The sequence below is a fragment of the Asparagus officinalis genome, chromosome 4, assembly GCF_001876935.1.
Source record: "Asparagus officinalis chromosome 4, Aspof.V1, whole genome shotgun sequence".
In the NCBI taxonomy this organism is placed as follows: domain Eukaryota; kingdom Viridiplantae; phylum Streptophyta; class Magnoliopsida; order Asparagales; family Asparagaceae; genus Asparagus; species Asparagus officinalis.
The window spans coordinates 104,979,629-104,996,593 of NC_033797.1; the positions used below are offsets into that span (position 1 = coordinate 104,979,629).

General features: G+C 35.7%; 1 protein-coding gene across 1 annotated transcript; it reads left to right on the top strand.

Moving 5' to 3' along the window:
* Window positions 919–16,626, top strand: LOC109837927. Its single transcript, XM_020406309.1, has 4 exons — window positions 919–1,190; window positions 15,448–15,695; window positions 15,915–16,122; window positions 16,237–16,626. The coding sequence occupies exons 1-4, from the start codon at window positions 1,029–1,031 to the stop codon at window positions 16,339–16,341; spliced, it is 723 nt and encodes a 240-aa protein (XP_020261898.1). The 5' UTR covers window positions 919–1,028; the 3' UTR covers window positions 16,342–16,626.

Consider the following 16,965-nt stretch of genomic DNA (forward strand, 5'->3'; position numbering starts at 1 on the left):
TCACAATTCCTTCGCCGTTTTCACAAGATGATCGTCGTCTCGTCCGGACCAGGTGACAGACAAAGCAGCACATTCATCATCTAGTCCTTGAGATTTTTTACGTAATTACTCTCTGTCATAGTTTTTGGTAAGATTTTTAGTTTTGCTAATGGTTCACTAAATTGGTCATAACGTGAATTCTACGACTCCGATTTGATCCATACTTAATTCTACAGATTCATAATTGAATGACAGACAACCTTATGTACTTCAAAGCTAGAGTTAATAAAAGTTGAAGATAGGAATTTAAAGAAAATACTTAATTAACTAAAAGCCATTGTATAATGTTATTGTTGTTTAATCAGTGTGAGTATTACATTCTTTTTAAAGCGAAGGCCGTTTTTCTTCATCGATCTTAAATTAGTTTTATCATCTTTCTTCTATTCTTGAAGTTTCTGCTATTTGTTATTGTATTCGCATTTCACTATGTTAGCAACAAAGTAACCTTTTCCAAACTCATCACTTCATATTCTTCAAACATCAGAATTACTATGCGTGCAAGAAATAGTTTGTCATCACTCATCACTACTCTACATCAACAGTTTAGGATACGAGGGAAAAATTTGCAATCCCCAAGATTTGAGGGACTAATATTCAATTAGTGCGGAAGTAATCGACCGATATCTGACAAAAAAAAAGAGATTAATGAGTATCCTTGTCATAGGTGGGGATTTCCTTATTGACGGCTATGTGGCACAGCCTTCGCCATCCTCATAAAGTAAAAGAGAGCGTGAGTTAGTGAAGATTTGTGCCTAATTTATAAGGATGATGAGGATTGTGCCACATAGGCGACAAGGAGAAAATCCCCTCCTATGACATGTATACACATTAANAATTAAACAAATTAATCTCAAAAAAAAAAAAAAAAAAACCTTTAGCACTAGAGCTCTGGCTGCGAGGTGGCATCTCGCTAGAGCTCTGGCTGCGAGGGGGGTCCTAATAATACGCCTCTTTTATTTTTAAGCTCGAACAAGGGAAAGGGGTAGGAAATGGCGACGCCCAAAAGAAACGAAGAGGAATTGGGAAAAAATAACAGCAGAAAGAAGAAGAAAGCAAGTGGAAAAGCGATAGAGGTTAAATTGGAATGGCCTGTCATCAAACCCAAGAAGGATCTTCAGATCAATCGCCTTAAGGGCACTCATCTCTTCACGGTACCTTCTGTTCTGCTACGTTCTTTTCTTTTCTTTTCTTTTCTTTCTACCAAGTTCTCCATTAACCCTCCCCTCTCTTGATTCATGTGTTTTTCTAACTGGGTCTTTCGTGATTGTAAGCATTAGCTTAATTTTCAAGAGACTTATTTAGTTTAATTTGAGATGTGATTGGTAAGAGGGAAGAGTCTAATTTTAGACTGAGAGGTTACTAGAAATCAAAAACATGTTTTCTGTTGAAATGCTTGCGTTTCTTAATCTTCTCATGCTAATTACTGGAAAAAAAAATCTTATGTATCATTGCTTTTTCTTTGACCGAACGATCTGTTCCTTGAACTTGAAAATTATTGAGTTTTAATTGGGGCAGCCTACCGGTTTAGCAACGTTGTGGTTTATCATCCTAAGCTCCATGATGCTTATATCCTCTTAATACTTTGCTGTCCTGTACTTTTCAAACGTAAGATCATGTAATTCTTTAACGGTGATCTTGGATTTAGTACTTGATCATGTTGGATTTAATCTAATAAATCTATTTGTGGGCACATATGATTAATCAATGTGTATTGCTATCTTTCAGGATAACCCACTAAAGTGATCAATCAAGTTGGGTTAATGGGTATTTAAATAAGTCATGGGGTTATATGTGCAGATACCAGGTTGTAATTGTGATTTGTTGAGGGACCAAATTACAAAAGTACAACATCTATAAATAAGGGGTTATGGTTCCTAACCTAGGGTTACATTCTCTAATTCTCTTCACCCCCACCTAGAGAGAGAAATTCGGCTATAGAGAAACCCTAAGGTTAGAAGATCCAATACCCATCTCAGGTTCATCTATGGATTCAGGTATAAGCTTCCGCTCTTTTGATTATTGTTAATCTTTTCGAATTAATCAATGGCTTTATGGTTTTAGATCTCAAGTTTTTATTTAGATCTAACAAGTGGTATCAGAGCCACATTGATTAATTCTTAGGGATTTAAGTTTTAAAATTGGGTTTTTTGATCTTAAATCTCTGGTTTTTGGATTAAGATCTGTTCTCGGATGAACAGTAATGTTCGGATGAACAGTAACGGCTGTTGAAAATTTTTCGTATGATCAGTGAAGTCTTTTTTTTCGGATGAATAGTAAAGTCTTTTTTTTCGGATGAACAGTGACTAAAAAGTAGCTGGTGAACAATAATTTTTGGATTTTTCTTCGATTTTTTTCTTGGATCTGGATCAAGAAAACTCAGTTTTTCGATTCTGGATCTGTTTTTGATTTAATGGCGGTGGTTTCAGTTTGAAACCCTAAGGGTTCGTGCGATTAATCGTGGCAAAAATTAAGGAGGTGGTTACCTCAAACGAACCTCGCGTTCGTTCAATTTTAACCGAACTTCGCGTTCAAACGAACTTCGCGTTCGTTATCAAGTGAGCCTCGCGCTCAACGAACTTCGCGTTCGTTCTAAGGTGAGTCTCGCGCTCAATTCAGGTGAGCGTTAAGCTCAATTTAAACGAACTTCGCGTTCGTTCTCATGTGAGCCTCGCGCTCAACTCAGCTCGGCTTTTCATGGGTCCACTTTGGTATACTTAATTTATTCAATTAAGTTATGGGCCCTAATTAAGCTGTGAGACCCCAATTAAGTTTTTGGAAATTCAGTTGATTTAAATTTTTTAATTTAAATCTAATTCGGTTTTTAATCAATTATTTAATTCAAATATTATGACACTAAGGTATTAAGGTTGTCTCTCACTCCAATTGATTAATTGAAACAAGAAGTTGCCAAAGTAACCTCTCTTGTGTAGATTGTTCATGAGGAATGTGAGATGTTTGTGTGTATGCTTTCGTGTAAATATTTAATCGGCCCAAAGGAAGGTTAATATTTATTTAGACTGTATACACATCTGCGATGATAAGCGTGTGACAATTATAAGGTTTACATGTGAATAATGAATCGATCCAAAGATAGTTTCATTATTTGACATGAGTTATTGTCAATGTTTGATCATTGCAACAAGGTATCACTTACAAGTTAATATTACTGTCCAAAGACTTGATATTAATGTTGTGCCGGTATCTTGGATGGGGATTGTCATTATTTGAATTTTATTGATTATGGTTATTGATGTGAGCATTCTTTTGTTTTATTTCAGCTAATGCATCTGCTGCAACAATTTCTGCTAACATCAACTCAATTCCCATGCTAAATGGGACAAACTTCAAGGTTTGGAAAGAGAACATATTAATTGTTCTTGGCTGCATGGATCTTGACTATGCATTAAGAACTGAACAACCCCAACCTCTCAATGCGGAAAACACTCCTGATGCAAAGAAGAAGCATGAGAAGTGAGAGCGTTCAAATCGCATGAGTCTTATGATCATTAAGCGCGGCGTTCCGGAAGCCTTCAGGGGCATAGAATCCGAAGGGATTAGGCTAAAGATTTTCTTGTCGAAATTGAGAAGCGTTTTGCTAAAAACGGTAAGGTAGAAACAAGCACGCTTTTAGCTCGCTTGATTTCAATGAAGTATAAGGGCAAAGGAAATATCAGGGAGTACATTATGGAAATGTCTCATATTGCTTCAAAGCTTAAGGCACTAAAACTCGATCTTTGTGATGAGTTATTACATTATGGAAATGTCTCATATTGCTTCAAAGCTTAAGGCACTAAAACTCGATCTTTGTGATGAGTTATTAGTGCATCTGGTTTTGTTGTCTATTCCTGCATAATTTAATCAGTTTAATGTCAGTTATAACTGCCAAAAGGAGAAATGGACTCTAAATGAGCTTATTTCATACTGTGTGCAAAAAGAAGACAGGTTGAAGCAAGATAAGACAGAAAGTGCTCATTTGGCCTATGCCTCTAAGGATAAGGGCAAGAAAAAAAAGAATGATAAGGAAGCTGCTAAGGGTCCATTTGAGAAGAAACAACATAAGGATAATCAGTGTTGTTTTTTCTGTAAGAAGCCTGGACATGTAAAGAAGGACTGTACAAAATATCACGTCTGGCGTGATAATAAGGATACGTTCCTTACTTTGGTCTGTTCTGAGGTTAATTTAGCTTCAGTACCTAGAAACACTTGGTGGTTAGACTCTGATGCTACTACTCACATAAGTGTTTCTATGCAGGGTTGCCTGAGCTACCGAAAGCCAAGTGATGTTGAAAGACACATCTTTGTGGGCGACGGACAATCGGTAGATGTGGAAGCAATTGGGCACTTTAGGTTGTTGTTAGGAACTGGTTCTTATTTGGATTTGAAAGATATTTTTGTAGTACCGTCTTTTAGACGGAATTTAATTTCTGTTTCTGTATTGGACAAATCAGGTTATTCTTGTTCATTTGGAAACAGTCAATTCAGTTTATCTTTTAATTCAAATGTTATGGGAACCGGTTACTTAAGTACTTATGACAACCTATATTTGCTCGATACAATTGCTTCTTATAATGAATCCTTGCATGTGGAATCACATGGTACTAAACGTAAATTAAATAAGGAAAATTCGGGGATATTATGACATAAGCGCTTGGGTCATATCTCAAAAGGTAGAGTTGAGCGTCTTGTGTCTGATGGCATTCGGACTTCGACGTATGTGTTGAATGTATCAAGGAAAAACAGACCAAAGTGAAGAGATTAGGTGCCAACAGATCTTCGGATGTCTTAGAATTGATACATACGGATATTTGTGGGCCATTCCTTACGGAATCCTGGAATGGTCAATAATATTTTATATCATTCATAGACGATTACTCACGTTATGGGTACCTATATCTTATTCATGAAAAATCTGAGTCTCTGGACATGTTCAAAGCCTATAAAACTGAAGTTGAGAATCAACTCAACAGAATAATTAAAACCGTTAGATCTGATCGTGGTGGTGAGTACTACGGTAGATATGATGGTTCAGGTGAACAACGTCCATGACCATTTGCTAGATACCTAGAGGAATACGGTATCGTCCCACAGTACACCATGCCGGGTTCACCTAGCATGAATGGTGTAGCTGAAAGACGAAATAGGACTCTTAAGGATATGGTAAGAAGTATGATTGCTCATTTTTTTTTACCAGAGTCACTCTGGGGAGAAGCACTTAAGACAGCAGCTTACATTCTGAACAGAGTACCAAGTAAAGAAGTTGCTAAAACATCTTATGAGCTTTGGACTGGTCGAAAACCCAGTTTAAAGCATTTACATATTTGGGGATGTCCAGCTGAGGCAAGGCCTTATAGGCCAAATGAAAAGAAATTGGACTCCAAAACAGTTAGCAGCTACTTTATTGGGTACTCTAAACGTTCTAGGGGCTATAAGTTTTATGATCCCACACTAAGGAACATTTTTGAGATGGGAACATCAACATTCTTTGAGGATGTTGAGTTTGGGGGGAGAAATAAGGTTAGAGACATTAGTTTTGAGGAGGAATTGGCTTCAGATCCAATCCATACAGTTACTTTTGACAATATTCAGGTTCCTATACCTGTTGTTGCTCAAGAAGTAAATCCGGAACCTCAAGATGATAATGTTGAACAACTCCCTGTTCCAGAAGAACAAACTCAACAACCTCAAGAACCAGTGCCATTAAGGAGATCCACGAGAGAAAGGAGAAATGCTATTCCGGATGATTATATTGTATTTCTCCAAGAACATGAGGAAAGTAGTGGAATGTTAGAAGATGATCCAATCAACTTCCTTCAGGCCATGAAAAGTTCTAACTCTCAACAGTGGATTGATGCCATGCATGAAGAGTACAAGTCTATGCAAGACAATAAGGTTTGAAAACTTGTCTCGTTACCAGAAGGTGCAAAACCAATTAGTTGTAAATGGATTTTTAAAACCAAGCGGGATGCAAATGGTAATGTGGAGAGGTATAAGGCACGTCTTGTGGCTAAAGGCTATACTCAAAAGGAAGACATTGATTATACAGAGACTTTTTCTCCGGTTTCATCAAAAGACTCTTTCAGAACAATCATGGCACTTGTTGCTCATTATGATCTTGAGTTACATTAGATGGATGTTAAGACTGCATTTCTCAATGACGACATTGATGAGATGATCTATATGGTGCAACCAGAAAACTTTGTGTTAGGAGACCCAAAGAATATGGTCGACATTGATGAGATGATCTATATGGTGCAACCAGAAAACTTTGTGTTAGGAGACCCAAAGAATATGGTCTGCAAATTAAGAAAATCTATCTATGGACTCAAGCAAGCTCCTCGTCAATGGTATCATAAGTTTCAACAAATAATTATCTCGTTCGGTTTTGAGATGAACATTGTTGATGACTGTGTATATCACAAGTTCAGTGGGAGTAAGTATATTTTTCTGGTTCTGTATGTGGATGACATCTTGCTTGCCACTAATGATATAGGCATGTTGCACGAAACCAAGAGATTTCTATCAAAGAATTTTGAGATGAAAGATCTTGGGGACGCCTCTTTTATATTAGAGATCCAGATACATCGAGATCACTCTCGGGGTATTCTTGGATTATCACAAAAGAGCTATATCGATAAGGTACTTAAAAGGTTTGGCATGTAAGATTGCAGACCAGGTGACACCTCTGTTGCTAAAGGAGACACGTTTAGTCTTAATCAGTGCCCTAAAGGTAACATTGAAATTCAGGAAATGCAGAAGATTCCTTATGCTTCGGCTGTAGGAAGTCTAATGTATGCTCAGGTATGTACGCGTCCGGATATTGCGTACATTGTCGGGATGTTAGGCAGATACTTAAGCAACCCTGGTATGGATCATTGGATAGCAGTCAAAAGGGTTATGAGGTATCTTCAGAAAACAAAATATTACATGCTCACATACAGAAAATCAGAGAAATTAGAGGTCATTGGGTATTCGGACTCTGATTTTGCTGGATGCCAAGATAGCAGGAAGTCTACATCAGGCTACATTTATATGTTAGCAGGAGGAGCTATATCATGGAAAAGTGTCAAACAAACACTAGTAGCTTCCTCCACTATGGCAGCAGAATTTGTAGCTTGCTATGAGGCATCCAATCAGGGAATATGGCTGCGAAATTTTATCACGGGACTGCGCATTTTGGAAAATATTGAAAGACCACTAATGTTATATTGTGACAATAAATCTGCAGTAATGTATTCCAATAACAACAGGAGCTCAACTAAGTCAAAACATATTGATATTAAGTTCCTGGTTGTAAAAAAAAAGGTACAGAGTAGACAGATATCCATAGAGCACATTGGGACAAACTCCATGATAGTTGATCTTCTTACTAAGGGATTGCCACCCAAGGTCTTTCATGAGCATACTGCTCATATGGGTGTGGTATTATTTGAGGATATTATGTTTTAGTGGGAGTTTGTAATTACGGTGCTTTATATTTGGTTGTATTGTCTGATCAGAATAAAGTATTCAGTTAAGACACTCTGTTACATTATGTTTGGTTTTGACCTCACTAAGGAGGACCAGTTGAAAATAGACATGTACTGATCACATTGCATGTAATTTTCATGCTGCACATCCATGATTGATCTATGTCGTTTGATTGTATTGGTATATGTGATCATTGATGGGTCGAGTCACGATAAATGTGACGAAGGCCGCTTTGATCCTATATTGATATAGTCAATGGACGAGATTGTTCGGAAATACCTTTTCAGTGATAGCAATTTTTTGAGCTCATAAGGTTATACACAATTTAAGGAATTATATGGTGCCCAAGTGGGAGATTGTTGGATTTAATCTAATAAATCTATTTGTGGGCACATATAATTAATCAATGTGTATTGCTATCTTTCAGGATAACCCACTAAAGTGATCAATCAAGTTGGGTTAATGGGTATTTAAATAAGTCATGGGGTTATATGTGCAGATACCAGGTTGTAATTGTGATTTGTTGAGGGGCCAAATTACAAAAGTACAACATCTATAAATTAGGGGTTATGGTCCCTAACCTAGGGTTATATTCTCTAATTCTCTTCACCCCCACCTAGAGAGAGAAATTCGGCTATAGAGAAACCCTAAGGTTAGAAGATCCAAAACCCATCTCAGGTTCATCTATGGATTCAGGTATAAGCTTTCGCTCTTTTGATTATTGTTAATCTTTTCGAATTAATCAATGGCTTTATGGTTTTAGATCTCAAGTTTTTATTTAGATCTAACAGATCAAACTGTTACTGGAGTGAATTCTTGAATCCGGACCTTGGAAGGATGATACCGATTTCTTCCAGTAACCCATTATCTTATTGAATTATGAAAATAGCAGAAATAGGGTAATGGATCAGGGAAGCAATTTTGAATTTGATAAACAACCATGGAAGATCTTGCCCTTTTCCATTGATATGTTATGTTCCTTGTTAAACAATAAAATATTATAAATTCTCATTCATATTTTAAAAGCTACCGCTACTCCTTTTATATAGGGATACAACAACAAGAAGTATATTATATGGTCAATGTGGGACTGAACACAATTACCTATTCATAATTATTCTCTTAGTTAAATTCCTAATACCTCTTGATCATAAAATCTCTAATTTATACTCCTAACAAATTATTCCTAATATGACTGTAACATTATAGATTGTCATAATATATTCCTTAACACCTCCCTTAAGATGGAGCATGTATATCATAATTGCGCGATTCCCTGGACCCCCCTCGACTGTCAAATAGTTAATGTGAACCGGTTCCGGTACATTTACGAACTGATTTACTTCCGATACACGAATTGGTTCCCCAAAATTAGCGTACTTCTTACTAAGTATGATGGGACCAAAGTTGATTTACAAGTCTGTTTTCATGCACTTGCGCTTGGATTTTTTATATATTTCGATAATATTATTGAAAGTATTCTTTCAGTAAGTGGAAGTTATTAAAAGTTAATAACTAATTCTAGATAGATCACTATTTCTTTAACTGATGTTGCTAAGAAGATTTTGTCTCGACCTATTAGTAGCTTTTCAGCTGAGAGAAATTGGAGTATTTATACCTACACACGTAGTGTGAAAGAAATAGATTGAACAGTGGAAGGGCGGATAAGTTGATATTCACTATTCAAACATTCGCTTTTTGTCACGATTTTGTGAGAATTACAAAGTTGTTCCATATAAAGAATGAGATATAGATCCCAATAATGATAACTCAGAGGACTCTTCAAGTAAGTTGGAGGAGCTTAAATGGAATTGTTTGGACTCGAAATTAGCAGAAGATGCACTTAATGTTAAGGGGAAGAAAGTTGCAAAATAGAAAAAAATTATTAAGAGGTTGTCTAATATTTAATATATTAAATTTTATGTATTCAGAAACTATAAAAGTGAAGTATTGAAGTATTTTGTATGAAAAAATATTGAAATGCATAATTAGTTTTTCAGTTTCTAATTTTCTACTATACACATTGTAAAATGATAAGTGTACCAAAAAAATTATATCATATCCTATATCGAACTTGCGTATCGAAGAAAGCTACCCCCTGTCGAATCCAAAATTTAAGTCTTGAGTTGCATACCCGAATTCGTACGACGACCCGCTACGTATTGCGAACTATGTAACTATGATGTATATTATACATGTCTGACTTGTTACAAATAATATGTACTCACTCCAATTTGTGACATGACTTAAAAGGCTAAAATATTATGCGTAACCGTTCTCATTGTAGTTGTCTTCATCTTCTAGTCTTCTACTTGAATATCTTCCACCATGAACAACCTCAACCCAAATCACTAAATGAGATACATTGATCTTCTTCACCAGAGAGAACTACTAAACAAACAATGCTTGTCAGGGACCTACTAAGCAAACGATCCTCTCCAGGGATCCACCAAACAAACGATCCTCTTCATGGATCAACCAAACAAACGAAACAAACAATTCTCTTCACGGATCAACCAACCAAACGAAACAAATAATTCTCTTCATGGATCAACTAAACAAACGATCCTTTTCTCGAATTAACTAAACAAACGATCATTTTCACGGATCAACCAAATAAACTCTTTATCGGTGGTCAAAGTTTCTAGAATACAATCGGTGGTGGCAGTGGTGTCCATAAGTTAAGTAGGCGGTGAAAGGAGGGAAATCTAGGCGACACAGGCGGTGACAAGAGCATATATATCAAGGAGGACTGTTGTTACTAATAATAACAATCCTGATCATCAATAAGGTCATCGAAAGCAAGACGGATAAAAATCTGAGCCCTGTTGATGGTGAACAGTTATTGCGTCCTGTTCATTGGAACAACCACTGCACCATGTTCATGATAAACCGTCATCGCACCCTATTCGTGGTAACCGATCGTAGAAAAGAAAGGAGGTGGTAAGGCAGATAGAGTAGTTTGATGGTGAGAAATTTGGGGGCTAAGGTTTGTGAGGATCTTGGGTTTTGTAAAGGCTAGGATTTGCATGGCTGTGATACCATGTTAAACAATCTCATTCATATTTCAAAATCTATAACTACTCCCTTTATATTGGGATACAATAACAAGAAATTTATTGTGTAGTCAATGTGGGATTAAACACTATTACGTAATCACAATTATACTCTGAGTTACATTCCTAATATCTCTCAATCACCAAATCTCTAATTTATACTCCTAATATGTTATTCCTAATATAACTATAACATTATAAATCTCCATAATATATTCTTAAATTATTCAAAATGGATGTGAGCCATATGATCATGCTATTAAATTATCTCAGAAGGAAATGTTCATACTACTGCTCCTTGGCTCGTTTGGAGAAACTTCTGATTCACATTTATAATAGATAGTATTTATGAATTTTTTAAATTCATTGATACTATTTGCTTCCATGATGAGTGTACACTAGCAATTTGGTGGTTTACTTATTAGTGTCCTAAGTCATCGTAAAATTCTGCAGCTTGGTTTTTTTTGCCGAGTTAATGACCATACTCTATAACAAATTGGATCAATATCCTGCTTTTATCCTATGTAAGTTACAGTTTACATCTTACAATGCCTATGTATTGTTGTACATTTGACTTCCCATTTCTTGTCAATTTGATTTTCTAATTTGACTTTCTGTTCGCTTTGCTAAGGAGCTCATACATTGAATTGGGTTTATTAGGTATAACATGGACTCTTTTTCTCGTGGACTTCTTTTCTCTGAAAGATATCTGAAACCTGGTCATGATCATTAGTTGTTAAGATTGCAATCGAACAAATAAAGAGCTCAAGGAAATTTCACATATGCCGTATTGGCATCAAGCATGACATCAAATATAGATTCCCTTTGGCTGATCTCTATTAAAGAGTTGTAAACTACAGGCTGTGCAAGGAACTCTTCTCATTCTGCAGAGGTTCTGCTGTTCCTGATTAACTAGATGCAATTATGAATCATGACCTAAGTGTACATGAAAATAAAAGCCTTGGTGGATCTAGTGAAGCTAAATCATCAATTCACAATTTGATGAGGCTTTCAAACCCAGTACCTGTCTTGAGGTTGATCAATAATTTCCCAGGTACATCTGGTGAAGCTAAACTTCTAGTAAGGAACCAAAAGCTCAAGTGAGCTAACTTTTAGTAGGGAGTTAAACACTAAGGTGAGATGCATAGTAGAGCTACCGAAATAAGTTAGATTTTTAGTAAGGATAGATTTTCAGTAAGAAATGAAGAGGTGTGAAAAAGATTCTACCATGAACAAAATTGACCAACTACACTCTTAAAATAAAAGGTACTCAAAATGGCTAAAAGTATTGACATTTTCTTTAGGCGTACTTGGACACATTTTGTTATAACTAAGACTATTAAGTATTGTGAGTTATGGAGGTGGACTGTAAGTTTCTGAATGACCATAAGGAGTGATGTCGGATTTATTGAAATTCAAGAATGATAAGCTCTTATCAGGATGGTCAACTTCCGCCCCCCTGCCACCCACCCTAGCCACCACCACCCACCCCTACCTCTCCCAGCTATGTTGTAGAGAAACTTATAACTGAAATCATGTCATTATTGAACATATATTATATTGGACGTCCTCAACACATGTTAGCTTTTCTAACAGGTGCTAATTTTATAATAGGGGTTTTTGTCCTTAAACCCAAGTATTACACCTCTTTATTTTTAAACACAACTACTTCCAAAGAAACACCCTTAAACCTAAAATACTTTGATGACTTATTTTTAAACCCAAATATGTGTATTTTGTGTATTTGTATGATGTATACTTTAAAAAAGATTAAAATCTCAAATATACCCTCATCTCCTTTCTCTTTCTAAACCCAACACCCAAAATCAACACCTGCTAGATGTTTCCATTTCCCCTTCAACCTATCATCACATTGGGGCTCCCCCTCACTCTCAGACATCGTTTTTCCTACTATTCAACCCACTCCCTCCCTCCCTGCCTCCCTCCAAGACTATGATATTTTTCAGCTAGCATCCACAATATGTTCGACAAAATGACTGAACAAACAGAACATCCTTTCCAATTTTAATCAAGCATCAAAACTCATTTCCAGCTAAGTACCATGCCACTTAAAATCGACCCCTTCTACCGTTCCTTCCATCTTCAAACATTATTGTGCAAATATAGTCCAAACATTTGACTTCTTTTATGAAGTAGCAGATCTCATAAAAAATTATACTTTGTTCGGAAATAGCTATAAATTTTCTACAAGGAGCTACGCTTTGAACAAAAAAGCTATATTTTTGTGAGAAAATTAGGGCTTTTAAGCTTCTATTTTTTTTATAGTTACTCTAACCATGTATTATGTTTTTGTTTATTTATCCTCAAATATTTCCTCTCAAATAGAGCCCATATATTGAACTTTGTTTTTTGAATTAACAGAGCTCATAAAGAGCTATATTTTGTTTAGAAATAGATATAGAACTGCTATAAGGAGCTATAATTTGAATAAAAGAGTTATACTTTGTTCATAAAGGGCTATAATATGTGGTAAAGAGCTATACTTTGATTAGCCAAAATTAGGAGATTATAAACTTCTATATTTTTCTTATGTTTGGATCTAAACACATGCTACTTTTCAGTTATTGTCCTCAAACATTTCTTTTCAAACACAGTGCAAATGTTTAATTTCATTATTGAAATGACAGAACATATAAAAAGCTATACTTTATTCATACAGAGCTATAAAATTGTTATATAGTACACGATGAATAAAATAGCTATCTTTTGTTTGGAAAGACCGACAATATGTTGTAAAGAGGTAGACTTTGAAAATTCAAAATAATGATATTCTAAGTTTCTATATTCTTCTTATAATTATATCTGAACAAATATTATATATTTTTATTTTCTGCAAATATTTCCTTGCAAATACCATTCAAATATTTGATTTCTTTCTTGAAGTGAGAAAACTCATAAAGAGCTATACATTGTTAAAAAAGAGCTATAAAACTGCTATTAAGAGTTATACTTTGAAGAAAGGAGCTATACTTTGCCATAAAACGTTATACTTTGACATTCAAAATTAGAACGTTATATGTTTTGTCCTTTTCTAATAGTTGTAACTAAAATATTTATTATACACAACGATCTCTATTGCACAACCATACACAATTAGATCACGTCCAAGAATTTTTGATGCAACATGAATCATATACAACATGAAAATTGAACAGGGACTTTAAATCTCTCGTCCATACACAACCATCTTTCATTCACTTTTCTAATTCGAGCATACACCACTAGCGCCAATTTACTTTTTTCTAATAGGTGTGACATTTTTTTCTTTTCGATCAACAGTAGCTTCAAATCTCTCAGAATAAACAATGACAATCACTAGTCCATCCAACAAAGTTGATTCTAATGAAAAGACTCTCGGTAGTTGATCATCCTCAACATAACATGCCTCGCACACATTTCTATCAAACACACTGTGCAAAAACCAATGTGCATAATTAAGACTAGTCTAAGAAACCATATGTTCATCATACATTTAATCAAATACCATGTGTGCTAAAACAAAATCATGACCCTTCGCCAAATATTCTCCCCCACATGATCTATCTCTGTACCCTACGGACTCTCCATTAGCATTGCTCGAAGTTGACCCTAACACACAACAATCTTGAAAGGGGGGTTTTGCAGAGTACCGCAACGACTAACATAATTAAGTGGTATTGGTTATTACGGAAGAAATCATCAAAAACTAATTATAAAGGACGAAGAAGAGCGCATTCTGGGTATTTTAATATTTTGTGTGTACATACTGTATGAATACCCTAACACACAATAACCTTGAAAGGGGGGTTTTGCAGAGTACCGCAATGACTAACATAATTAAGTGGTATTGGTTATTACGGAGGAAATCATCAAAAAATAATTATAAAGGATGAAGAAGAGTGCATTCTGGGTATTTTAATATTTTGTGTGTACATACCGTATGAATACATATATGTTGTAGATACTTGGGTTTAAAAATAGCAGAACTTCGTGTTTTGGGTTTTAACGGTGTTTTGGGAACTCAGTGGCCTTAAAAATAAGTGGGGGTAAAATTTTATGTTAATAGGCAAAAACCCCTTTATAATATTAATCTCCGAAAGTTGTTGGACGTTTTTAGGCACATCTGGAGCAAATTCCATCTTAAATGACCCAACCATTACAGCAAACCTCCGAAATTTTGGTGAGGATTAAGGGTTATATTTCTATATTCTAACAATATTATATATGTTTGTTAGGAACATAATATATAAAAGTGTAATTATTGAAAGACAACACCAAAATAGTATCAATAAGTTTTGAATACATTTAGAGAGTGGTTGATGGCATCAACAATGTAGAAGAAAATCCTCCTATCCTAGCAAAATTCAACCTTTCTCCTCTAGTTGTCTCCATTAGATTGGATCCCACTGAAATACTAAATTGATTTTCATGTCTAATGGTACACTTGCACAAAAACATTATGCACGTATCATGAGGGTTTAGCTTGCCTCAAACAGATACAGATACAGATTAATTATTTGTTAATAAAGAAACATTTCTAACTCCTAGATCCAGGGCTAACCTCATGATATGCACATAATTTTTTGTTTAATGCATGAAGACAGTAGGTGGAACTCAAACGATGCAAATAGGAAGCAAGGTTGAACTTTTACAATGCTACAAGGAATTTTCCTCCTGCGGCTAATACCTACTAATTTCTCTATACATAAGCACCAGAAATGCATACATAACACATGCACAAGTGCACACAGAAGCACATGCTCACACACGCATGCTCAAACAGACACCCTCACCCACCCACCCACACACCACTTAACAAACACCAACGCTATGAGATTAATTTTGTGAAAAGTATCATTCTGATCTTTGCATGATAAAATTTCAGATACCAAATTTCTTCACTACCATAGAAGCAAAGAGCTTTGTTGAAGTTACGGAGACACTAGGCTTCACCCATCAAGGGAGTCGTGGACCAGCTTATGGTGAAGCTTATCGGGACAATGACCGCATATCTGTGAGTGACCCTGTTCTTGCTGAAAGAATATGGCAAGTGGGTCTGAAAAGAATATTCGAAGATATCAACCTTCCGAATAAAGTTCCGGTCGGTCTGAATCCAAATATACGATTCTATAGGTGATTAACCTATCATGCTCATACATACTTTTATATGACCAATTTCCTGTTCCTTTTATTCATTATCTTTAACAGCTTTAGTAATCATTTAATATTAATTTGGTCGAGGATATTGAATAATTGTAAGAACTCAAGCCCATAGTCATTCAAGGCATAATGTCGGTTTGAAATTCTAAATTTACATTGTTTATTCTTATTCACTTATTGTACTCTCGTCAGATATAATGTGGGCCAGTGGTTTGGTCGGCATATTGATGAGAGTGTAGATCTAGGTGAAGGGCGTAGAACACAGTATACTCTATTAATATATCTCAGTGGAATTTCAAGCTTCAAAGGGAAAAAGAAGGACAGTCAGGACTCGAGCTTGCAGTCTCTAGGTGGAGGAGAGACCGTCTTTTATGATCAAAGACTGGGGGTCGTCGCTGAGGTATGAATCTTCATCTTATCATCTTAACTACAATAATATCCATCTGTTTGTCATTGAGCCCCAATATTGTTCCTCCAACGAAATTTAACCAAAATTTGGTCATTTTGTACGAAGGTCAAGTGCATGTTGCATGAAGCTCGTGCTGTTACCAAGAACATTAAATATGTGTTACGCTCTGATGTAGTATTTGCTTCGGAATCAGGATTCATTTCGTGCTGAGTAAACTTACTGCTGAGGCTCTTGAAGATTCTGGCATGAAGTGTACATTTGTCCATGAATATTCAGAAACCTTTGATGGGTTTGGTGTTAGATGAATAGTAAACTAAATGATCATCTGGAACAGTTCACAAATTACAAATATCATTGTACGCATAATAATATTGAATCACTTTGTTGTAGTTCTTTTGAGTATGCAGGCGATACACTCTTAACATCGTCGAGAACGTGCATAAATGGTTCCTTCGACTTATTGCAGCTAGATGGAGATGAGGTCCTTTGGTATCATCGCAGAATTTTTGTTTTTTGTCTCTCAATGAAGGCTTTCTTGGAGAATACCATTTCTTTCTTCGCAGACTTCCGAAATTGTAGTCACTAACCAATCACGTTACACACTGAAAGCATGTTCACTGTTTTTAGATGTACATTAAAGGCACTGAGAAGTAGAATAGAAGTAAAAAATAAAAATTTTGAAAAAAAAAAAAACTTTCTAAAAGTTCTCTCAAATATTTCTGGTGGCAGGAACACTTAAAGAAGAATGATCAGCGCGTTCTTCGCAAGCATTAAACAAGCAACATAAGCGGAGTTGTCGTGCTAACTCCGTTTCTTCTAGTTCTCGACGGTCAC

What these genes read in the sequence shown, in the direction of transcription:
- LOC109837927 (XM_020406309.1), top strand. Translation starts at nt 1,029, where the DNA reads ATGGCGACGCCCAAAAGAAACGAAGAGGAATTGGGAAAAAATAACAGC. An exon ending in CCAAATATACGATTCTATAG is followed by an intron (nt 15,696 to 15,914) that starts GTGATTAACCTA and finishes TACTCTCGTCAG; the next exon opens with ATATAATGTGGGCCAGTGGT. An exon ending in GACTGGGGGTCGTCGCTGAG is followed by an intron (nt 16,123 to 16,236) that starts GTATGAATCTTC and finishes TTTTGTACGAAG; the next exon opens with GTCAAGTGCATGTTGCATGA.